General features: G+C 40.7%; 1 protein-coding gene across 3 annotated transcripts in view; it reads left to right on the top strand.

Annotated features, from left to right (window-relative positions):
- Window positions 1–620: 620 nt before the first annotated feature.
- SPECC1 (sperm antigen with calponin homology and coiled-coil domains 1) overlaps window positions 621–23,914 on the top strand; it is a 74,034-nt gene continuing 50,740 nt past the window's right edge. For all 3 annotated transcript variants that reach the window (XM_075719711.1, XM_075719710.1, XM_075719709.1), the window contains exons 1-2: window positions 621–767; window positions 3,093–3,228. In XM_075719711.1, the coding sequence (XP_075575826.1) occupies window positions 621–767; window positions 3,093–3,228 (283 nt within the window). The remainder of the gene's footprint in view (window positions 768–3,092; window positions 3,229–23,914) is intronic.

Below are 23,914 nucleotides of genomic sequence, written 5' to 3'. Positions count from 1 at the left end.
TTTTTACCATGTTTTGTAAATCTTGGTATTGTGAAACATCTTTTTATCACTGTGGCAACATCAACTGCTGCTTCTCTAGAAGACTCCACTAAGTTAAAGATATCGTATTTTCTGTACAACTGATGAAACTTGCTTCTCATGTGACTTTTTAAAAGTGAGTATTATTTCAGTTCAAGATGCTGGATCTAACAGTAAGAGAAGTAATTTTCTTTTTATCGCAAGATTGTGTTCAATTGCTGTGGACTTCAGTTTTCTCAGTTACTCTTTCATTGTGCTTCAGCATTTGCAGGTGTTCTGCTATGGCTGACAGAGGTCCCTTACTTATACAGTCCTAACAAAAGTCAGTGTTCCTTCTGTGGTGTTTCATGTTACCAGTCAGTATGAAAAACAGAAGTGGCTGCAGCCTGCTCTGAGGGATTCTCTGGGCTGAGTTTTGATGTGCATGAGAGGGAAAAAAGTTTAGCATGTCCTTTTCAGCCCTTTAAACTGATGCCAGATATCTCTGCTGCTGTCTTTCAGATGATATAAAGACATTTTATCTTTTTGTGTGTGTACACATATAAATATATATATATATATATATTTTTTAGGGTCTGTAGATTGAGTTATTTGGGAAGAAAATGAAGAGTACTGCCAGGCCTTGGAGTGCAATGGCAAAGCAAGGGAGTCATGGGGTTGACAGAGGAAAATCGCTTTCCACCACCTCAACAGGAATGAAGACATCAAAGTCCTCGACTTCACTTGCCTTTGAATCTCGGCTCAGCAAGGTACTAACCAGCAGGAACTGTGAAAGCATTGTAGCCTTGTTCCAGGTTAACCTTTGGTTTAGTCCTGGAACATTACTACACCCTGAGACTCGGAGTGGGCTTAAGCACTGTATTAAGTATAGGGAGATTGTAACTGTGGTGTATATTAGACTAATGCACGTTTCTGTGTTTTGCATGTGATGGGGGAGACTGCAGCAAGCATCTCTGAAGAAATGCTATGAAAGAGACTAATCAGGAAATCTGATTAATCTCTGTACGGTGTTAAATGTAGAGGGTTTTTTTTCTAATCTTCAAATTGATCATCTGCAAATGCAAGATCATCAAAGTGGTTTCCTTGAAGAAATGGGGTGGAAAAAGGCACCATAGTTGCTGCTGTAGAAGAGGGCACATTGAAGGAATTACTTTAGAGAGACTGCAGAAGTCTCTAAAGGTCAGGAAGTCAGACTGTTCCATTCTGCTCCTAAGGGTGAGCTGACAAAACCTCCGCCAGAAGGCGAAACATTAGCTGTTTGGTATCCCGGAGCAGATCAACGCTTCAGCTATTGAAACTTATGTGCTCACAGGGTCCAGGAAACCACAGAGTCTGAGTCAGAGGAAGAGATGAAAGGGGGAAAGAATTGGAGCTGAGACACTTCATTTTGCTTAAAGATTTTACATTCAGGAACTGCTAAATAGGGAGAATGCTTGTTGTGTGCTCTCTTTTCATTTAACCCGAGCAGGGCTTTTCAGCCTGTGGTTCATGGACCCCCTGGGTGCCACTGGACAACTTCAAAGGAAGTGGATTTTGATTTGTGAAAACAGTTTAGGTGTCCATAAACTGAAAAGGACAGAAAAAAACCTAATACTGCTCTAGGGAGACTCTCCGAAGCTTTGGTCTTTTAAAATGCTTAAAGTATTTTTTCTTAAATTAATCAGGGGCTGTTATTAGAGGTACACAGGCTGTTACAGAGGCACACAAATTGGAAAGCAGCTGACCAATGTTCTGAGATAAATTTCTACTTCTGATTGTTGAAGCAACATAATTTCAGTGTTTCTCCTTGAACCTTAAGTTCATTGTGCTTGAATTGCATGGATTTCTTGAGTACTCATTTAGAGTAGACTTGCTTTACCAGAAATCTCCTTCCCAAAAAAGACCACACAGCGATGATGGTCCCTTGCTTTCTCATGTACAATAAGGCCAAGTAAATTATAGTGATATCCGCTAATATTTTTTAAAAACCACATACTGTAAAATACCCTGTAAACCAAACAGTTTACCTTCCTCCAAGCTTATGACACATATCAGTATTAATCTCTAGAATTCTGCAGCTTCTCTGTTCTGAAAACAAGTGCATTTCTTTGCTGTGAATTATTTCCTTGGTGGTCTCATGAGCAAAATGCTTTCTTGTGAGCAGACTTTTCCGTTTCTCTTCTACCGAGTCCTACCGTCCCTAGTAAGACAAATAGTACTAGGTCCCACCATGAGATCATTGGCCATCTTTGCTCACTGCTTTTCAATAAGCAAGGAGAGTAAATAGCTGAAATCATATCATGTTTAAGATAAGGGATTTCCAGCTGGTAATTGTATCAGATCTGCTCTTGCGTTTTACTGCGGCAGCTTGAGCTTCTCAGCTAAATGGTTTTCAGACTTTGGCTTGGTCTCCAGCATGTTCTTTGCTCATGTTGGATAACCTAGTTTATGATGCCACAAAGTTTGGTGACTCCTGTTTGACAAACATGGGAAGGAACTGGAGCTACTGGAATAGCTCAGAAGTCTCTTCAGAGGATCTAAGGTCACCATTGGGGCAAAACTGCGTGATCCTGAGTGGAGACACAAGAACCAGCAGATCCTTTTAGGATTTTTTTTTTTTTGACAGACACATTAAGGGCCAGTTATTTGCTGCTTTGACGTACTCAGTGTGTCAGGCTCTGCAACTAGCACTTATCTGCACAGGCCCAAATACCTAACTGAATGTAAATCAGTGAGGAAATACAATGACTGCTGTTCAGAGCAAGATGTAAGAAGCTGGAATTGCCTGTAGTCTACTCCTGTAAACTATTTTCTCCCTGCCTTTCAATTATTTGCTTATTTGAACGGTCTTTCCCATTTTCATTCTTCACTATTGAAATAGCAGTGTCTCTTAACCCACTTCACAAATATCTAGAATGCAAAACAAATATAAAAATTAATAAAAAAATATTTAGTATGGTTAACAGAGAAATATTCCCGTTGGGTTACTTTATGGAAATGTTCCTTTTCTCCCAGGAACCTTGCATTTTTAATGACTTGATGGGAATATTCAAGGTCTTAATCTTCTGGTTGCTCACAAAATCTCTGTATTGCAGCTGAAGAGGGCAAGCAGTGATGACATGCTGACAAAACCAGGGGTGGCAGCAGCTTCTGGAGTCTCTAGACTGAAGAAGACCATTACAACGGGAGCAATTTCTGAGCTTGCTGAGAGTCGACTGAAGCCCAGCACAGGTAGATACAAAGATGCTGGAAGACAGTCTGCTTTATATGAAATGTGCTGTGAGTGTCACGTGGTTTACCAAGATCCTCTGAGTTTTCCTTATCCCCACCTTGCAGCACAGCTATAACTTACCTGCTGTAATATTCAGCATATAGCACGAGACATACCGTGCCTTGCAGACTGGCCTGTTGCTGCATCCTACGCCCCACGAGCCAGTAATCTGAAGAAAAGGGAGAAAATGCGGGGGTTTCCAGGAGTTGTCAGCGGGTGAGCCCCGATGGCCTGGGCTGCGTGATGGCACTGGCAGCCGGTGGCCCACAGCCACAGCAGGGCTGTGCTGTGGAGTTAGCATTAAAGGTGCGTAGCCCACACTGTCTCGCAGGGCAATAAATTGGTTTGAAAGCTTTCTCTTCAAAATTTTCACTACATGTCAATAGCATTCTCTCTTCTCCCTCTACTGAATGAGCGGAGCGGTTATCCTGCTGTTCCTGGGACACAGCAGAGACGCAAGAACAAAGAGCCAGCCCTAGCATCTTCATGTATAGCTTGTGCTCCTAAGCTAAGTTGTGGCATGCTCTCTCCCTCAGCGTTAGCCCCATCAGCTTGTTCCCATTGGTTTCAAATCTAAGCCTGTTTCTAAAGGCAGCGACACCATCTGCATACCAAGGGCTTCTGTGCAAACGCTCTGCTTTCGCCCAGGAGCTCAGCAAATGCTTGCTTTTGTCTGCTCCCTGGTGGCATTTCCAAGGGAATGTGAGATCTTATTAAATTTGACCATGACCTCCCTATTTGTCACAGCCTCTGCAGGGTTTAGCTGTGTAACAGAACAACGTTACTAACCAGAAAGGGATTTCTGAATAAAAAAAAAAAAAAAAAAATCTTTATATGCTTCCCCCTGCCCCCAGAAGAAAACGATGCATCTTGTAACGGCATAAATGCTTCGTAGTAACCCAAAAACAGATTCTGTTCTGCAGTTAATTGGTGTGTAAATCCGCAAATTTAATAGAGACTAGTCGTATCCAAAGGCTTTTGAGATTCACCAGCCAATAAAGAGGCATGATGCTGGCAAAAGATGGTCGGGAGGAGTAGTGAGGGGAGAAGAAAACCTGTACGGATGATGCAGCATAGGATCCTGGGAATGCAGCCAGGGAAACAGCACTGCAGGAAGTCCAGAATGAAATACATGTGTCAGATACAAAAATACCAGCACTGGAATAGAGAGCCCCCTTCTGCATGCATGTATAATGACTGGGATTGGGGAAGGGATAAGATTCATGATGATGACTACTTTAAATACAAAGGGTAAAACGGTTTATGCAGGTCAAGTTACATCTGGGTATTGTTTTGCCAATTTAAATTACATCATTGGATCTGACCTCATATATCACTTTGCATCAGCATTTGCAAATGGGGATGAATGGGGAATATTAGTGCTGGGCAAAAAGAGTCCAAGTGTGGAGCTATGTATATTGTGTAGATGAACACTAAAAATATTTGTACTACCCCTCTAAAATTCCTTTTAACCTAGAAAGAACTGTCCCAGGTCTTATAGGGGCTATCTACAGGTATGTATACAAAAAAAATGTATCTTGCATATCTTAATTTTCACAGTGGTTCCATGGTCCAAAAGGGTGCTTGGAAATGTAGCTGTATTCTGAGAATGTATCACTATCATGGCCACTGAAAGGTGCTAGATATTAGTGAGCAAGGTTACAAAGCTGAATGCTAGTTTTAGATTGTCACGCTATGAAAAAACACCAATAGGCATATTATAATACAGTATATTGTTGCTAAGAGGAAAATTAAAAATCAGATATGACAGAGGGCACAACATGTTCCTGGGAACATTAAGTAGAAAAGGAAAGAACATTGTTTCAGCTGCTATATTTTATTGAAATGGCATCCCAAATGGTCTCTGATTGTGATCAAGACTACGCTGCAATGCTAACTGACTGTGGAGCTAATCCAAGTAAGAATGTTCCTGTAGCTGGGAAATGTAGACGTTTCTGTACGTAGCCAACTGTAAATCTTGAAATTTTGTTCTGAAACCACTTTCTTTGGCTCCTTTGCCTTCATCAGTTCTGTGTTTTCCTTTCATGTCTTAACTGCAGACATCATGTCTTCCCCCCAGACCTTGTTTGTGCTTTTTAGACCGGGCTTCCTTTGTCTGTTACTCAAGTGATTTGATTATTTTACTGAAATGATATTATACGGGTTCCAGCTACACTCTGGTGGTACTCAGTTGGTATTATGGTATTGCATAAGAGAAATTAAAATAAATAAGGTACAGAAATAACAATAAAAAAGCTTAGGTTTCTTTCTTCTTTGGGTGTGACTGTCCAACACTTGTGTGTTGACCTTGAGCAACAGCACATGTTTCAAATGCTGCAGATAATAAATAATTGACAACAAGATTGCTTGTTTAAATAGGCTTGTTTGTATTCTGCCCTTGGTGGAGTTTAAGTTACTCATTCTAGCCTTTTGCTGACATAACTACCCCTGTCTGCCTTGGTGGAAGCTAACACAGTAAATCATAAGCAACTTAAAGGGAGATGAGGCCAATCATGTCTCCATTCTTGGCAAGTGGAGTTGAGCAAATGGAACTGGAGACAGGTTCTGGCTGGAAGTTCTGCGCTGTGATGTTTGGCTTTGTAACTGCTTGGCGGTTTTGAAATCCCAAGTAATGGGAAATGACACGCAGAGAGAAATAAATGTCTTGGATTCAGCTTCCTTATCCACAGTGTCATGTCTTTTCATGTACTGTCCTGAAGTAGCAATTTGGTTTTATGTTAAAACCAAACTTACAGAGCTCTTGCATTGCTTTTAATGTTTCAGTAGATGAAAAAGTGCTGGAAAAATTGCAAAACAGGAGGAAGATGTTACTTGCTAATCTTGAAAAATGTTTATTTTAATGCATGCACTTGTAAAGCCATCCAATCTATGAAGCCATATAGTAAATAAATTATTTTAAAATGTTTAGAGAAATTTGTATTTTCATAAGGAACTAGGACTCGCTTCTCCTTAAGGTTCAGGATTATAGGAAATCAGTGATTTTTCAGATTCTGATCCTTTGAGGTTTGCAAGCCAAATAACCTTAAATATTGCTATTTCACAGAGAATTTCAAAGCTTCTTATGTGATCATATACTTCTCATGAAGAGCATTGCATGGTAATACTGGTATGCAAATGGAAAATTTTGGGTTCAGACAGGTGAAATTACTTGCTCAATGGATCCTAGAAGTCATTCCAAATCCTTGCTTTCAGTTCTGTCACTTGCTCCCTATAAACTCCCAATTCAAGCACTTTCTGAAAATTTCTCTCAAGGCTGTCTAGTTTAATCATGTTAATATGCTCCCTTGCTGTTATTTCAGTCCCAGCAGCTATTTTCTGTGAGGTTTGACAGGAATCAAAAAAAGTCTTATGCTGGATGTTAGAAAAGAGATTCAGCCAGGATGTGTGAGCTGTGCTGGGCTGTGAGCACATAATCCGAAAGCATTCAGAATACTTCAGGCATCCCCATTTCTTGCAAATATATTGACTTTTATATCAAGGTCTGCCAGCTCCAATATGAAGTATCAGTTATCCTTGACATGTAACAGATAGCTGTACTTGTTTTCTCAGGCTGCTTCATCAGCTTATTTCTTTATTCCTAAGTCTAAATCTATAGACCCATTGAATTTGCCTTAGGAATAGTAGAAACTGTCAAGAACAATGTCATAATCACTAACTTACTGTTTATAGAGATCCTGGATATTTTACTGATGAGCTCTGGATCTCTCTAAAGCTGAAACCATGTTAGAAGACAGGTACTACACCTTCTCGCAATGATAGTAAGATGTGTTATATCTATGGAGGCCAGGAGAAGCCAAGATGCCAGCAGGAATGTGGGGGATGGCCTACTGTGTCATCCAGTGCTCTATCAGAAATGGTCATTTATTTTCATACATTAAATGGGGAAAAAACCCCGATAATTGGCATGCATTTTCAGCCAAAGCAACAAGAAAAGTGCATTGCTTTCTGTGCATGCCTGCTGAGTTGATCAATACCAATGCTTGGAGACAGTGCCAGTAGAGAAGTATAGAGGAGGCAAACTCAAAGGTATTAAGAGTTTCAGTTATCTCCTAGGCATCTAGTGTCAAGACTCTGAATTGCAGGTTACCTGGACAAAAGCTACTAATCCCAGAATGGGATTCTAATGCCAGCATTAGAAAAGAAGCTGTACAAAGTATGCTGTTGTAATAAGCCCAGTAAATGAAGTAGTCGAATAAAAATACCAAGAAATTTGGCATAATCAGTGAAGGCTATAGAAGGGCCTGGAGATTATATTCTGTTGTGGAACAGTTTGGTTTGAACAAGGTTCAGTTCCAATAAGGAGGGTCTCTGTTTTGATGCATTTTTCTGTGAATTGTCACTCACATTCCTACCCAGTAGTCAGAGTTAATGTCCCAATGGCTAAATATGATACCTGTGTATCTTCAATTCCTTCATGGTTCTAGTAGAGCACATACCATTAGTCCATTTGTCCATCACTGTTTGCCATGTAGTTTACGTAAAAAGAAAAATATTGATTTCCCTCTAAAACATAGGTGCTCGTAGCTTTTCTGTGTTGATAGTGATGATATTCAGAAAAGAGAGGCTTTAACTAAATGAGGCTAACCGGCCACTACCAGTGTTGGCGTTAGTGCTGGGACAGTCTGAGTGTCACTTGTGAAACCTGAACAGGTTCAGTTGTGGATGATTTTGGAGGGGAGACTGGTGTATGGTTTTATTGCATGTATCACTCATTAGATATGCTTCTTTCCCATCAAAATTGAAAATGTGGCAGACTACAGATTTCAGAGCTTCCTGCATATTTATAGAATTGTCACTTCAAGATTCCTATTTGAGAGTAATGTATGGAATCTATCAAATTTACTGTCTGTCTTCTTTCTGCTAACTTCTCTGCTTGGCAAGTGTTTGTCACTGTCTGATGTGGGGTAGCCATTTAGGTTAATGTGAAGCTAATCCAGACCAGAAGCCTTCTCTACCTGTTCAGAAAATTCAAGAAAAGCATTTTTCTTAATAAAAGCTTTCGTTAAAAAAAAATCCTTGGAAAAATCTAACTGACAGTTTAATTCTTCATAAGATGCTAATGCACCCCAATTAGAACAGGAAAAAGAAAAGTGATTTCTTTTGAAGGCCAGCTCTCTGTTGACCTCAGGGTCCTTTTACTCTCCCATTCAACAGTTTTTGACAGGCCCTGCTTTTTGTGATCTGTCATGTCAAAGGACTACTGTAGGTTTGTAGAAAGGTTGCTGCACTTTGCATTCAGTCTCGTTACTGTCTCATTTTTCTTGTGAAAGATAGAGACAAGTGTGAGAGACACTAATGAGATTGGTGCGTTCTGTTCCACAAGACTTCACTAGAAACCAAATGACTGATCTCATCTGGGGTTTCCCAGGAACGATAAATATGCTTTAAAACTTCATCTGGAAAGCTAGTTGCGTTTTGCTACCCTTTCTGTGTACGAGGCACAGCTCTTGCGTAATCATTCTTGCTTATCAAGAAAGATATTCTAGCTCTAAAGCTGATATAAAAAGGAAAGGAAGACTCAAAAAAATTACTTTGTCAAGATGTCATTCAAATAGGCAAAAAGTGCTGCAGGAATTTAACATGAAAAACAATGTGGAAATACATCTTTACATTTACACCTATAGCTCCACATGTAGCTAGGTATGCATATTGACATCTACACATATCTGCATGGCTGTTTGTAACATATTGGTGCAAATGTGAATCTGAATGTTAACCTCTCTGACATTACTTAGCAAAATATTTTCTCTATCTGTAATTTCCCCCAGTATCGAGTAATCAGACTAAGTTTTAGCACCATTTTAGAAGATTTCACCCACTTAACCTCTAAAGTGAAAGATCTACCCCAAGAATTGCGGTAGATCAAATTTGGCATTCTAGATTCAGTTTACGGCAGCTACTTGTCAAGTTTCTTTTATTTCTTATTACACTGATTTTTTTTTTTTCTTGTGACACCCTGCATACTCAAATGCATATGTTTGCTTCTGATGCCTTTGCTGAAAAGGTTCCTGTATGATGTTTGCTGCCGTGTTAAATTTTCACGCTGTTTTAATCTTTGCTCTTTTTTTCTGTAACCCATGGACGGTTCTACATCTTAGAATACCTTGGAATGGGCACTGCTTCACGTGACTGTTCTTCAGGATTTGTTTTCCCTTTTGATAAATATGTTACTCTGGTAGGCTATTTTAATTGGAAAAGGCACTTATTCCAGTAGTGCAGAAGGAGCTCACTAGTTTTTTAATGAAAAAATAGCAGTGGTCTTATTAAACTCTGATATCTGTTGGCTCGAGATCTCAGTCCCATGATTCCTTGAACTAGAGAGATCTACCAATGGATGCTCTCTTCTTGTTCTGAAGGTGGCATGTGAAGGTTGACTGACATAATTATTCTTTTGTTCTGTTGTTGACTGTATTTTATGAACCTCCTTCCATAACCGGGAATGGAGTGAGAGCAATGCATTTTAGTGACTGTTGGGATTTCTGATACCTGATTCTGTTAAGGATAGAAGTTTCTTTGAGAGGCATTCACAGGCTGTCTGCAGTCATCTTGCATTACTAAACAAGTAAGAATTAACTTCTGCGGACAACATTGTCTGCAGCATGTACCTTTTTCAGCTTTGTTGCTGTCCTAATCTACACAATTTACATTTACTGCACTGAATCTCTGTTAACACTTTCTAAGATTTTGCATGCAACTTCTTGTTAAAACAATCTGTGAAACAGAGACCCTTTTCTCTGTTGTATATTCCCCTGAGAATAGCTTTGTTGGCACATGTTTACTACCCTGGGACCTGAGCCAGTTAAGAGGATTCAGTGTGTAGTAGGGATACTGAAATGCTAAATCTTAAAGACTTATGACTTATTAAATGGTTGACAGTTAATTGGCTTAAGCCAACACATATAGGGAAGATCCATTACAGCTGTAAGCAAATTGTGATGATCACAAAAGCCTTGCTTAGGGATACCTAAACAGAAAGGGGAGTGTGCCTGGATGGTCCAGGAAGAGTACAAATCTATGCTCTCTCATTTTGTTTTAATTTCTTTTCAGGCTTCTTTAGTAAAGTTGTTCAGCAAAGTCAACACAACCTTGCGTTGACTACCTGCCCTAGGTTAATTATCAGCTTGCTTTCAGCTGGTTTGAAGAGAAATGATCCTTAACACAAATTCTCTAGGCCTAAATGTATCACAGCCAAAATGCCTTGGCAGAGTGCCCTTGTGTTTGCACTTAAAGAATGGGAGGGAGCTAAAGAAAGGAACGCAAAGCTGGCCTGGTCTAACAAGTATGCATATCAGGAGAGGGCTTGGCATTCCTCGTATAACTTTTTTTTCCACTGTTTTTTTTAGCAGCTTTTGGTTTACATTAGATTTTAATACTGTAAAGTAAGAAGGAGGGATTGACAGCTACCTCTCAGATGGGTTCCTGGAAGGCTGCAGTTCTGTGCCATGAACTTAACTATGACCTCACCAAGTATCCTCACAATAAAAAAATTGGTTTTAGCATGGTTAAAAATAAATTTGCGCTCTCTTCTTGGTTTCAACATAGATGTCACCTTCCTAATCTTTTGGGGTCCACTACTGTGCATGATATACGCATCTCTGTAGATTTCTTTTCCTTCCTACATATGTACTTAGTGCTCGTAAAATCTTTAGCATTAATGGAAGAAGCAGAGCGTGATAGTGTGAACACAGGTATTGATAGTCAGTGTCCACCCTTAGGGCCCATTCAGTTTAGTTCAGTCTTTTCCAGAAGGTCCAGCCCCTGGAGGTCCTGCTCAGCATCTGTAAATTCTTTAGGCCTTAGCCTTCTGAAGAGACTGTCAGCTATCTGGCCACTGGAAATTTGAGATCATTCTGTGGCATCTTCACGCTTTTTCTTTTGAGGATGGATTACAGTTTGAACTTTCAGAAGTTATGCTAATTAACATGCTGTGTTGTGAGAGTAGGGTCTGAGGAAAAGTTATGTCTGGCAAATAAGTCCTGTCATTTTACTAGTGAGTTGAAAGAATTATGCATGTCACACCTTCAGTAATTTATTCCCATTCTCACTATATAGAAAAGGGGTGTTTGTGGGGTTTTATTGGCAGTTCCACAAGTGGATAGTGCAAAGGGATGAGTCAACCTTCATGCCTAGGAAGAAACCAGCTAATCTACTTCACAGAGATGAAATTGTTCATTCATTCATTTATTTTTACACCTTTATTACTGAGGAGGAAGGGAAAATAATGTAAAATGTTCAGATAATAAAAAGTTGCCTAAAGATTTAGCTGTGCATCTCAATTTATAATTTATAACCCAGTCACCATGCTAGAAGTCATGCTTGCCATTATTCCTTTTTCTTTTTCCTCAGTTTGAGCTGCAAGCTCCATAAACAATAATCTCTTAGGCTGAGCAGAAGTCATGGGTATAGCTGTATTTTAAAATTCATACCTCACCTTTCACTGTGGACTTGGGCTAGAAGTCTTTCGCCTGACATCATTCTCCCTATGGTGGTGTTAGAATGTTCTGACTTATGTTTCATGCCAATGTCAAAAATAACAGATTGGTTCTTCCAGTCATGACTCTTCTACAGTGCTCAGATTTCAGGTGTGTTTGCTCTGACTCGGTGATTATATTTTATAATTACTCCCGGCTTACATTTCATACTGTACTGGGACCCTGTTACACTATTCCCTCTTGGTTACAGAAATAGAAAGTGGGTGTTGAAATAATAAATGCTCAGTGTCAGGATTTATCAACCCAAGAGATTATCTTGGCTAATGCAATCCCTCTGGTGAATCCTGTTGAAGAAAAGCAGAAGTTACTCTTTAGTCTATAATAGAAGAAAATCTCTTCGTCTTGAAGATATGTTTCAACAGCAGTTGGAGGACATGTATCTGTACCTTTGAGAAGGGCAACCTGAGTACCATCCTAGTAAGATACAAGACTTAAGAGACCATAAGATGATTTTTTAGAAAAAAAATGCACTATCAGTGGTCCGTTTTGATAGAACTTATATGGCTTATTCATTAAACAAAGCATTTTGTACTTGGCATGTCATAAGATAGAAGTAGACAGGAATTTTGTTTAATGTCATCCAAATATAGACAACTGTATGAAAACTTTTAACTTCATCCATAAAGTGTCAGAGCAAGAACAATGAAAAATTTAAGAGTGACAACTAACTCACTCTGTTAAACTGCAATATTAGCAAAATTCTGTTTCTATCATATTGAATGATCTGCAGTTTTTTTTATTTGAAACAATGGATTCGCAACTAGCTAGATTAATCTCTGTATGTTTTATTTTCAATCTGTTTTGAGCTAGGACACACTATTTCTGAATCTGTTTTTAACCCTCTTGTTGAAATCAAGACTTTAAGACGACTATTCTGTTAATTAGCCATGTAATGGAAACTGATCACTGGAGTCATTCAGTATTCTTGTTTCCCATGTACATCGTGACTCCAGTAGTGAGAAGCATCTTGATTTCTTTCTTTGAAAGATTGGCTGTTGGGCCCATCTCTGTGGGTAGGCCTGCCTCATGCAGCTGCTCTTGCAGTACAAGTCACAGTCAAAAATATTGATGATAGAGATATGGTATGTAGATCATGTTTGTGGTTGCAGCTTCTAGATGTAGTAGTGGCTATCAGGTTTGGTTGGGTTTTTTTTTTTTTAGTGCTTGTGAGGAACTAGCATGAGGGGAATTTTGGAAATCACTGTAATAGTTTTTTAGGAATAATAAAACACCATGTTCTTACTTAAATGAAGAGAATTAGGTTTTAATAGTATTCAGTGTATCCTGTACATTGTTTTTATACTATGGATGTGAACCTGCAATGTACTGACTATTCTTGGCACCAGTTGAGGCTAAGAAGAGCTGAGGGGGCTCAAGCTTACCCAGGAATAGCCCCAGAGGATATTGGAAAAATCTGATAGGACTTTTTAGAAAGGGCTTATGCTCACAATCATGATCAGGTTTTCAGAGGGGTTCAATCTCCATTTCGGGATCTTGTAGGTATCTAAATTTTCAGAAGATGCTTAGCATTTCTGAAATTTGGTCCCCTAATTCTTGTGACAGCTTAGTTAAGAGCTGTCCTTAACCAGACCCTAAGCGTATCTGTGCTCAGCGGTGTACTTAGCTCTATGGGCAGGGCCCGTTTGCTCTACGGTAAGCATGCTTCGGGTGTTGTGAACTGGGGCAAAATGAATTTTTTTCTTTGCTTGGAGGCATTTGGCTGCGCTTGTCTTCTCCGAGAGGCCTTCTGTGCTGCTTCACTCTCAGCTGCATTTCAGCGCTTTGTTTTGCAGTTCCGTGTACTAATTTGAATACCAGTCTGTGGCCTGGAAACAGCTCTCGGGCCGCTCACCCCTCTGCGGCCCCCGCTGCCCGGCCCTGCGGCCCCCGCTGCCCGGCCCTGCGGCCCCCGCTGCCCGGCCCTGCGGCCCCCGCTGCCCGGCCCTGCGGCCCCCGCTGCCCGGCCCTGCGGCCCCCGCTGCCCGGCCCTGCGGCCCCCGCTGCCCGGCCCTGCGGCCCCCGCCGGTGGCGGGGCCCGGGGAGCCCCCAGCCGCTCTCCCGGCGCCTGCAGTGCGCGCTCGCTGCCCCTGGGCGGCCCGCGGCCCTCACGGGCGAGCTGCTCGCTCTTGCTCTGCCTCTCTTTCTCCCCCTCCTTCTGTTCCAGCAGTCAGGCAGCTAATTAACTGCACGGGCCGGCCTTCAGTGCATAATATTGTAATGAGGTAGGAGGGAGAGCCACAGCTGCTTCAGCATGAGCAGCAGGCTCTGTTCCTGGTGCCAGGAACTAGGAAGGAGCTGACTTTTTTTTTTTTTTTTTTTTTTTCCCCCCTCCCTGCGTTTTAAGTTGACTCAAGCCTAGGCGTTAAAGCAGACAGAGGCAGGTCCGCCGCTGGCACCGAGCATGAGCTGGGCGCCGGGGTCCTAGAGGAGCTCGGGGCAGAGCCGGGGGAGTGACCGAAGATGGGCAACCAGCCTGGGCGAGCGGAGGAGCACGATCAAGGTCTGTACGGACCGGGCGAAACGCCGGGGCTGGTGCTGCCGGCGGCTTTGGGGGTGTTGGTGCGGGGGGCCGGGGTTTTGTTCTCGGGGGGGTTCAGCCGCAGCGTCCCGCTGAGCGGAAACGGAGGCTGTTGCCGTAGCTGATGCTGGTGGCGTGGAGGCTGCGAGAGAAACGATTGCTGCTTACCTTGCGCCTTGTAAATGCGATTTGTTACTGCTCCGTACCTGAGACCGCAGCACCGTCCGTAGGGAGGCTTTTCGGAAAGAAATCCTTTGCTGGGTGGCACAGAGTGCCTACAAGGGAGGGACCCTAATGCGTGACATGTTATTTCACCCAGTCTGCATGATGCAGTTAAAAAGTTACAAAGCTTATCTGGTGATGTACGTCCAACTTGTCGGGATCTGCAGCTTGGCTGTGTTAGCCTTTGCCATTGTTCGTGGCCTGAGGCCTGAAATTTTCCAGGCCTTAGAATTTAAAATGATGCCTTAGTGGAAGGTCTTCCCACCATTGTCCTTTCAGAAGTGTAGCGCTTTGCATGTTAATCAGTAAGCAGATTTTACAGAAAGCCAGGAGCTAGTATATCAGGTATATCTGATTCCCCTTCTGCCAAATGTCTATACTGTACACGAGGAAGGCTGGTAATTTGTTCCTGATGCCGGAGTACTGTTTTGGTTGCCTTTTGATTTATTTTGCTTGTTTCTCAAATGCTGAGCGAGGGAAAAAAACAGTAGGCCCGCTGATTTCTGCTGTTTATTTCTTAGTTTCTGTTCGAGCTTAGAACACTCTTAACGTATAGAAAACTGGAATCGGTTGTATTTCCTGGCACTCTGTTTCTTACTGTTGCCATGGGAATTTCATTCACAAAATTCCATTAAAGTTGTTATTGCTTGATGAGGGTTTCCTTATAACTATGGATTAGATAGGTAGCTATTGTTTTAAAAGCAAATACGTATGTCCCTGATTTCTAGCGTTGTGAGGAAAGGCAAGAGGCAGACATCGCTGCATTGCTACTCTAGGATCTCTCACAATGGATCTGCGAGGGAGTGCTGGAACAGCAGTTAGGTGTAGTGGGGAATTCTCTAGCAGTATGGTAATCAGCAGGCTAATGAAGAACACAAAAGCTGCCAGTATCCAGTCACCAGAAGAAATGCTGCCCTAAGGGAAAGTTAAACTTTAGGCTGGGAAGCATGGCTGCCTTCCCAGCCCCTGAAATCTATATTTCACTGGCCATTGCCAGCTATAAAGTCTTGCTGGAACTAAACATGTTACTGTCATTTCAGGAGGGATAATACTGATGATAAATTAAGGGAGAGGTGGATGTAAGGCGTGGGGAGGTACACTGCTAACTTCTGTTCAGAATTTGAGAAAACTGACTGATTTTGCAGGGCCAGTGGTGGGATTTGAACAGCTTATTACTATTAACATAGATGATAAATGAGCGTGCAGACCCCCTGTGGGTTTTGAAAATCTCTTTCATCCTTTGTTTTCTCTTGTCCTGTGATTTATTTTATTTTTCTATTGAAGGGGAAAGGGTTATGCTTCTGTTGCACCTAAACAGTTTTAAAACTCTTCTCGGTTCTTAAGCGTAGGTTGTACCAAGGCTTATTTTAATATGTCCTCGCTATTTGTAAGGTATGAATATGACAGAAAAATACAGAGCATTTTGTATTGAGCTACATGCTTAAAACTGTTTAATCATGAAAAAAGTTTCAGGAACATTCCTGCTGACAAAATAAATTCTGACAATGTATTTCTTGTTCTGTGTGAGAGTTCTGGCTTTGGAAGTCAGAGGATAATGTAAAGACATCTGAAGCAGAGTTTGTGTTGATTTTTGACAACTAGGAGGCAAAAACTTGGTTTTCACATTAGAATGTGATATGTGGAGGTATCTGCATTAGGCTTCATTTCTGCTTGGATGAACATAATTCAACTCTCATTCAGGAATACCTACATCTTGAATAACTGTGGTACTCTTAAGTTTGGTCCTTTTGGAATAATCGAAAACTCAAGAATAGGCCTCTTTATTGATCTAGCTCATGCACCAGCTTTAACTAAAGACAATCAAATCTTGACCTGTTTCCCTGAGCGTGATATTCAGGGTCATCTTGTTTATTTTTCTTTTATATTCAGGAAACTTTGTGGGCACTGTATGGTTCATCTGTAGATCTTTCACCCCAAACTTACCATCTTGGGGTACCAGGGACAGGTTTTTAAAACACTTGTTGCTCTTATTGGTGTCACTGGACACTGAAGTCTTTAAAAATATGATCCTAAATGTCTCTGTTATGATATAGATTATAACCTAGAGTAAAATGCTTATTTTCATATTCTTATGAGTGTGATGTACTTTAACAGGTTTTCCTGTTGAGTATAAATAGGAATAACAGGACATGGGGAGCATAGCTTGTGGTTAACAAGGCTACAGTTCTATAACAAAGATACATTTTAGTTTCAAAACTAAATAAAATAATACAGGTCTAAGAAGCAACACTTTCAGAGTCTGACAGTGCCCATGTGCGTGATCCTGACTCTACAGCTAACAATCAAGATTCGGGATATAAAGATACAGCTGTGATAACCCCAACTTCGGGGGGGGGGGGGGCTGGTCAGTGCTGTCAAGGAACAGGAAGGAAATTATTGCCCCCAAGCTGGACAGTTTGAAGCTAACACACTAATACAGGGGAATCGGAAAGAAATGTGGGATTGTGGAGAGGTGAAGACAGAGGAAGAGAAGACATCCTACATTGCGTCTTTCTTGCAAAGTAATCCACTGCTGGGGTCTAGTGGGTATGTTTTGAACAGAAGATTTACCAGACTCTGTAACAGCCTGATTTAACTTAATCTACATCTTGCTAAAAGTCTAAGAGTGCCCAAACAGGATTTGAGGGTGTTGCTTGTAATAATGTTAGGTTATTAGAAGAAGAAGGCTTTTCCTGCCTTCTAATTTAAAACTCATTTTAAACCACTTTTACAATCATTTGTAAGAACTTTTGTTTTGTGGTGCGTGACCCAAGTTTGCATCACTTGTTTGCCAAAACTCTGCTCCTTGCAAGTGGTCACTTTTCCTGCTATACCTGAGTGCTCTGGAAATTCATATTTATAAAGCATGTGGAGGTTTTAGAATGAAAACACCTATACAGTAGTACAGAAAAAGCTGTAAAGCAGTAGTGAATATTGCTGCAGTTCGTCAGTAGAGTTAGTTTTCTGCATCTGAGACTGGCTGCCTCAAGCTAAAGGAACCATCAGTATACACAAACACAGGCCAGAGCACCTGTGAAATAGTGGGAACGTTTCATGGCAGTTGTATGGAAGAATACAATGTTATGCAGTGCGCTAGTATTTATTGAGAAGCCTTTCAAACATTAGTTTGTCTTGGAAACAGTGAGGCAGCCTGTATTTCTGAACAGGAGTGCTAAGATTCTTTGACATTGGTTAACACAGTAATGGTGGGGTTTTGTTTATCCTCTAAACATCTGCAGGTGATGTGATGATTAATATCTTCGGGAAGAGGTGGAAAAAATGACTCAATACATACAAAAACTTTCCTGAAAGAAGCAATTGAATGGGAAATGTTAACTTCTCTAGTTGGAACAAGGTTATGGGTGGGGTTATCCAAGGGTTAGACTTTTTTTAGGATTGTGCTTATTTGTAAAACATGCTTACATGGCTTGGATGAGAATATCAAATGTCAGTGCGTACACTAAGCCAGTATTGATCTGTTTTCTTATGTCTGTTTTGTCCTGGCCTAGGGGTGGCTTCACTTTATGTTTGAGGAAGGGATTCTTCAGTGTTGGATAAATAGTTTGTAAAACATATGGAGACTTTCAAGATAAAGGGTATTGTAGAAATACATTACTGCTTGTGATTTTGGTTTTTCTTTTTTGGGGTATGTAGTCAGATCTTTTCTGCATACTCTCTTTAGTCTCATCTGCTTCTCTTCCTTTCTCCTTTCTTCTCAACATGGGAGCCATTCATTTTAACTGTGTGACATGTCAGCACACCATTTCTGCCAAGCAAGAACTCAAGAGAACAGATGAGTTTAATGATGGTGTGGGGGGAAGGGAGGGAGGCAAGAAGGGCCAGCAAAGCTAATGAATCACGTAACAGCTTTCATGGAAATACCGACAGCAAGTCATGTCCTCTTCGCGCTCGGGCAGCGAGCCATAGACCTTTTGTTCCCAGTGGAGCCAGCAAACCACAATTTGCTCTCCAGTGGATAGTTTAATTCCTTAGTCACCTCTTCCTCCCACGAGTCATTCTTGCATGGGGGTCTTACAAATGCTGTCATTCTTCAGAGTAGTAACACACTGCTGATTAAACTGGTATTGAAGAAGTTTATTTTCCTCTGGAGAGTAATTTTTACTTGACTTAAGCCTCTGTTCCAAGGCCAGTTAGGGCCAGCTCTCTTGATTAGTCTTGTGATGTGACTTGACTGGACTGACATTATTAAATCATTTCAGAAATACCGACAAACAGATGTCAAATGGCAGTAGTCTCTTCTGCTCTGCAGGCCAGTGAAATGAGTCAGCCAAGAGACTATGTCACAATTTGGACTGGCCTCTTAGAGGAATTTAGTCATAAATATGACTAACTTTCTGCCTCTGAAAATATCTGTTTGAGGCAGAGTTAAGTGATAATCTGAGGTCCCCTGATCCCAAGATGAGAGGCCAATGAATGCTAAATTAATGAAAGAGATCAGTAAGTTCTCCTACGCTAAGGCAAGGGCCTTTACAATAGTTTCCAGCATTGGCTGGGAGGACATGCTGAGTGGGAGTACTTTCTCTGTGGGCAGGACCAAAGCTTTTATAAGAACTTTTAGGGCATGGCAGGCAGCAGGATGTGGGATTTGCATTTTGTTTTGTGTTAGATTGTTTTGCTGATGAAAATTAAAGCCATTCTTGGATGAAGGCAGGGAGCTTCTCCTGGGAATCTTACTGAATGAGCTGGACAGCAAGAGCTCATTGTATGGTTAGAGCTGTGCAGACTATGCTTTTGCCCCAGTGCCAGTGGTACTTCAGGATCTATGAATAGTCACTCTAGTATGATAGTAAATGTAAAAGCTAATTTTCTTGACAATTGTTTTATTAGTTTAGTTAATGTGCTGGAATTGGCTTGGCAGTGGCAGAGTGATAAGGAAACATCCAGTGGATGGTTGTGATTGTGTGTTGGTTCTGACACAATATTGAATTACTCAAATGAGGGAAAAGGGTGGAAGGAGGAGGGAATAATGCTGGCCTTGGTGAAAAAAACAAAACTTATTTCTTTTTGTTTGGGTTATATTTGGCTTCTCAAGATCTTAAAGTTCTAAAGCTAGCCAAAGAAATTTGGGCAAGTATTGCACCTTGGTCTTCCTACTGAAACCTGACAGAGCCCTGGAAATATTCACAAATTTGTTCAGAAGCAGTCCTGTATTTTAGCAAAGTAATTTCTTTTATTTTTTCTCTTTTTAATTCTTCCTCTATTTTACTAATTTCCTCTTCATAAAATATGATTTCCACAGGGAATGTAGCTTTCAGAACATGAAATTGTAAAACTGAAGTACTTTTCTGTTTTCATTGGCACTGTATTGCTTGAAGATGACTTAATTTGCCTCTTCTGTGATTGTCACAGGCTGCCACTAGCAAGTTGACAAATCTTTGATACTTTCATTATTTTTTGATATTTTCCCATGCTGTATCTCCAAGCAATTTAAGCATGATGATTAAAGATTATATAAAACTGAGGATCTCTGATTATAGACACTGCTAGATTTTCCATGCATCAACTTATTTCTTCCTATAATCCAAAGTAGACACGTGTTCAAAGATCTCTTTTGAAATGTTCCATCTATTATATTTCATGGAGCAGGAATGTTTTTTGATAAGCGTCAGTAGATATGGATTGCATGTTCTAAGGCAGAGTACTCTGTCCTTGTATGATCTGTGCTCATCGGTCAATTCTCTCAGGCTACAGAATTACAGCAGAACTGCAGTTTTCTGCCTTTTTAATCAGTCTGCGTAGCATACAACTAACAAGCTGTGTATTTTTATCAACAGCAAAATTTAAATGTAAAGTTCTTACAGGTGAATTTGATTTTGATGACTGGAAAAATATACCCTTGGGAAGATGTAAGGCTAACATGAGTTTGCAGGGTCCGGTTCTGAGCATGAATAGGGGATGTGTTGGCTGCAACATGGACGTATATTCTCCTATTTGTTATCAAGATGAAAGAACTGTGTAGTTTTGGTATCCTGACTGGAATTTGTTCAATTGCTTAGGAAGAATATTAGGGTCTAAGTAAATATGTCTGTGTCCTGTGAGCAGAGTTAATGTTACTCTCATTCTTGGCCTGATGGATGCTTTGGTGCTAGCTGTTTAAAAATCATTGGTGAAAGTAGGATACTATGGAAACAAATAAGAATTTTACCATTAACTTCAATGAAATCATATTTATTAATGTATGGAAAGGGGCTCTAGGGAGAGGGTGCAGTTAGTCTTTTGACATATTGTACTTATGTTGGCTGACTTTTCTTTCTTCCCCTACTGAATTGTCGTTTATTCTTAACCTTTCTTTTGCATTTCTTTGCCATGGACTGGTGACCAATATTCAGGATAATTTGATGAATGGTAATTAGTTATGTTTTGATTGCTTTCAACTATCTGTTCAATTTCTAAACTAGCATGATATCTGAAAATATAAAGGCTACTTCAAAAAAAGACAAAATGGTTATTGAGCAAACTCTTAATCTTTGAGGACACTGCCCTTCTACGCAGCTTCTGCCTCAGGACAGTGCAGTAAGATGCTTCAGTTCAGCAGAAAAACCTGTAAGGCCATATGCTTTTCTTACAGCCTTTGAATTTTGACCTGTTTACCTTTTACAGGTAAAAGGTTATTTTGCCTTTTACCTCAGTGATTCCCTTTAGAGAGGTTTGTGCAAAAGCATCTTAATACATGGCTGTTTCCACAGTAGTACGTAAAGCAAATGTGAACACACCAAGGTAATGCTTTTGCAATGCCATAGAGAAAAAGGTACAAACTGAGTATATTGTCTTCCTGATCATCACTGTTTGAACCGTCTCTGACCAGTCCCACTGACTGGAGAAATCCCAGCCTGTACTAAGCATAGAAAGGTGTTTTAATTAATATGAACAAAGTAAAATGCAAAGATGGCTTCTTTCCTGCATCTGGAGGATATTTTTTTCTCTTTTTCACACCCTAAAGGTCTTCTGCATTTTGACATTGCAGCATTTTTACTGAAGATGTAGAAATCCTTATAATACCATATAATTATGCCTCATATAATCACTTTTGTAGGGGTTGTTTCTACAAGGGTGTGGATAATGATAATTTGTTGGCAGGAACCTAGTTCTCTGCAAGTCAGGAAAGAGAAACACCTTCAAAAGTATATCTGAATGTTTACTCTCATAGACAAAACCGCATATGATTCCTGAAGTAAAGCAGAGGTAATTCCCTTTGCCTTGTGCAGAACAGAACCAGCTCAGCAGTAAGGTCCATTAGTCACAATTAACGGCTGGTAAGTGGAGATGAGACTGTGAGTTTCCATGAACAGCAGATATTGCAGGGACTGGTATTCTCTGCTTGGAGAAAGCTCACAGCACCAGCTCACCGAGAGTGCAATAGCCCTGGTGTTTGTCTATCTGCGACATGATAAAATAGTTGCTAAATTGCAGCCTGTAGGGGAAAAAGTAACATTTTACCTGTTCAAGGGTGAATTGTTAAAATCCCGTTTTCTCGGAAAACAAAAAGAAAAGCATAAAAATTATATGACCAAACGGAAGTGGGTCTAAGTCTTGTTCCTAAGAGCATGTAATGTCAACCATAATGCTGGTATTCGCATGCTGGAAAGGGATAAGGCAGTGGTGTTGTATCCATCCCCATCTGTAAATATAATTCCTTGAATGAACAGAGTGCTCCAGAAAAGTGCTGCAATTTATTTAAATCTTCAAAGGTTTTAAACCTTTGTATAATGGAAGGTTGCGTGCAGCCTGTGTTCGGCTGGCTAAAGCAATGGACAGAAATATTCCATGTTTTGTTTCCAGGCCTCCTAAAGTACATGGCAGTAACTTTGCTTAACCCAAAGCTGAGTATCCATTTGACTATCCATCAGTCTTAGGCTTACAATCTATCTTGCCCCAAGGTGGGAGGCACAAAGCTCTGACAGTATTTTTCCAGGCTTTTCCTGAGCAAAAGCTGGTGAGGATGGAGGCGTTGGAAGGGAAGAGACAGTGCTCTTTGAGAGATGGAGGATATTTCCACAATCCTTATCTTCTAGATCTTGAGAAATGCTGCTTTCATAAAACCTTGTTGAGTTTGAAGAATGGACTAATCATGTTAGAAATTACTCTCAGCCTCCTCCACACATAGTTTCTTTGAGGCTGCTTGACTGTGGAAAATCTTTGACTGATCTTTTAATTAAAAGCTCTTTTTTTTTTTTTTTTTAACCAAGGAGTTGAAGCTCTTCCTGCTTTGAAGTGGGCAACTTTTTATAGATAAACATCTCGTTATGTTATGAGATTTCTTCCTCTCCCCCCTTCTGTCTCATTTCTTTTCTTGATGTGTCTCATCCTGTGTTGATAGTTTTAATGATTTCAGCCCAGTTCTTAGCAGCAGCTATTCAGGACAGTGCTAGCTGGCTCCCTTATCGCTATACTAGGCAGAGCTAAAGCTCTGGATGAACTGTGGAAACTAAATTGCCGTCCTCTCCCCACCCCCTCACTGAAGCAGGCTGGAAACAACAATAAAACTGGGTTTATTATGTGGTCATCACATTTTAGTAAACAAAAGGCAGTTGTAATACCAATGCAATGCATACTGGTTATTAAGCATTAAGCAAACAATAAATAAATAAATCAAAAAAGGCCTCTAGCTTTTAAGTTCTGCTGTCTGTTTTAGGGGAGGCGGAAGAACCTCCTTTCATGTTTCCATTTTTGATCCCTTTTTCCCCCACTCTTTCTGGATTAGTAGGGTTTGAGAATTCATGAGGAAAGAAGTTATTTTGGCTCAGTCAGCCCTGGCCTTTTGGCCAAATGTGGGGCAGCATTCCTGAACTGGAGGGTTCATGTCATGGTTTCCTAATACAAAGCACTCAACAGCAGTGCTGCGTAAAGGCATTTTCTGCTGCTCCATTCCTCTGTAGTGGCTTGCTGCTTGCTCAGTGGCGCAAGCTGAAGTGTTTATGGGAAGGACAGTGAATCAGATCAGGATCTGCCTTTAACAAAGAAAGCAAAAAGGGGGGGAAAAAAACCATGCAGATATTTTTATAGCCAAATCAGTTCCATGATTCAATTCACAGCATGGCCTCATGAACTGTTCAATAAACGGTTGCATAATTAGCCTTCTAATTGTGAAAATGTTGATATTAAGCATTTCCCCACTTAAAATGGCTTGTTGGTTACCCTTTGCGCTTACAGATGCGGTGTCAGGTAGATTTTGGTAGCTTAGAGGAGTGATCTACAACACCTGACTTGTCTGGAAGGAGCAGGGTTCTTTCCACTTTTCTTTCCTGTTGGATTCTCGGACCAGGAGGTTTTAGGTAACTCTTCTTCGTTAACTGCCAGCCACAGATCAGATGTTAACGTTCAGTTGTGACAGCCATTGTATATGCACTGTACATGGAGGAATGTATCTACTTG

The sequence above is a fragment of the Pelecanus crispus genome, chromosome 12 (assembly GCF_030463565.1).
Source record: "Pelecanus crispus isolate bPelCri1 chromosome 12, bPelCri1.pri, whole genome shotgun sequence".
NCBI lineage: Eukaryota > Metazoa > Chordata > Aves > Pelecaniformes > Pelecanidae > Pelecanus > Pelecanus crispus.
This window is presented reverse-complemented; position numbering and strand designations above follow the sequence as displayed.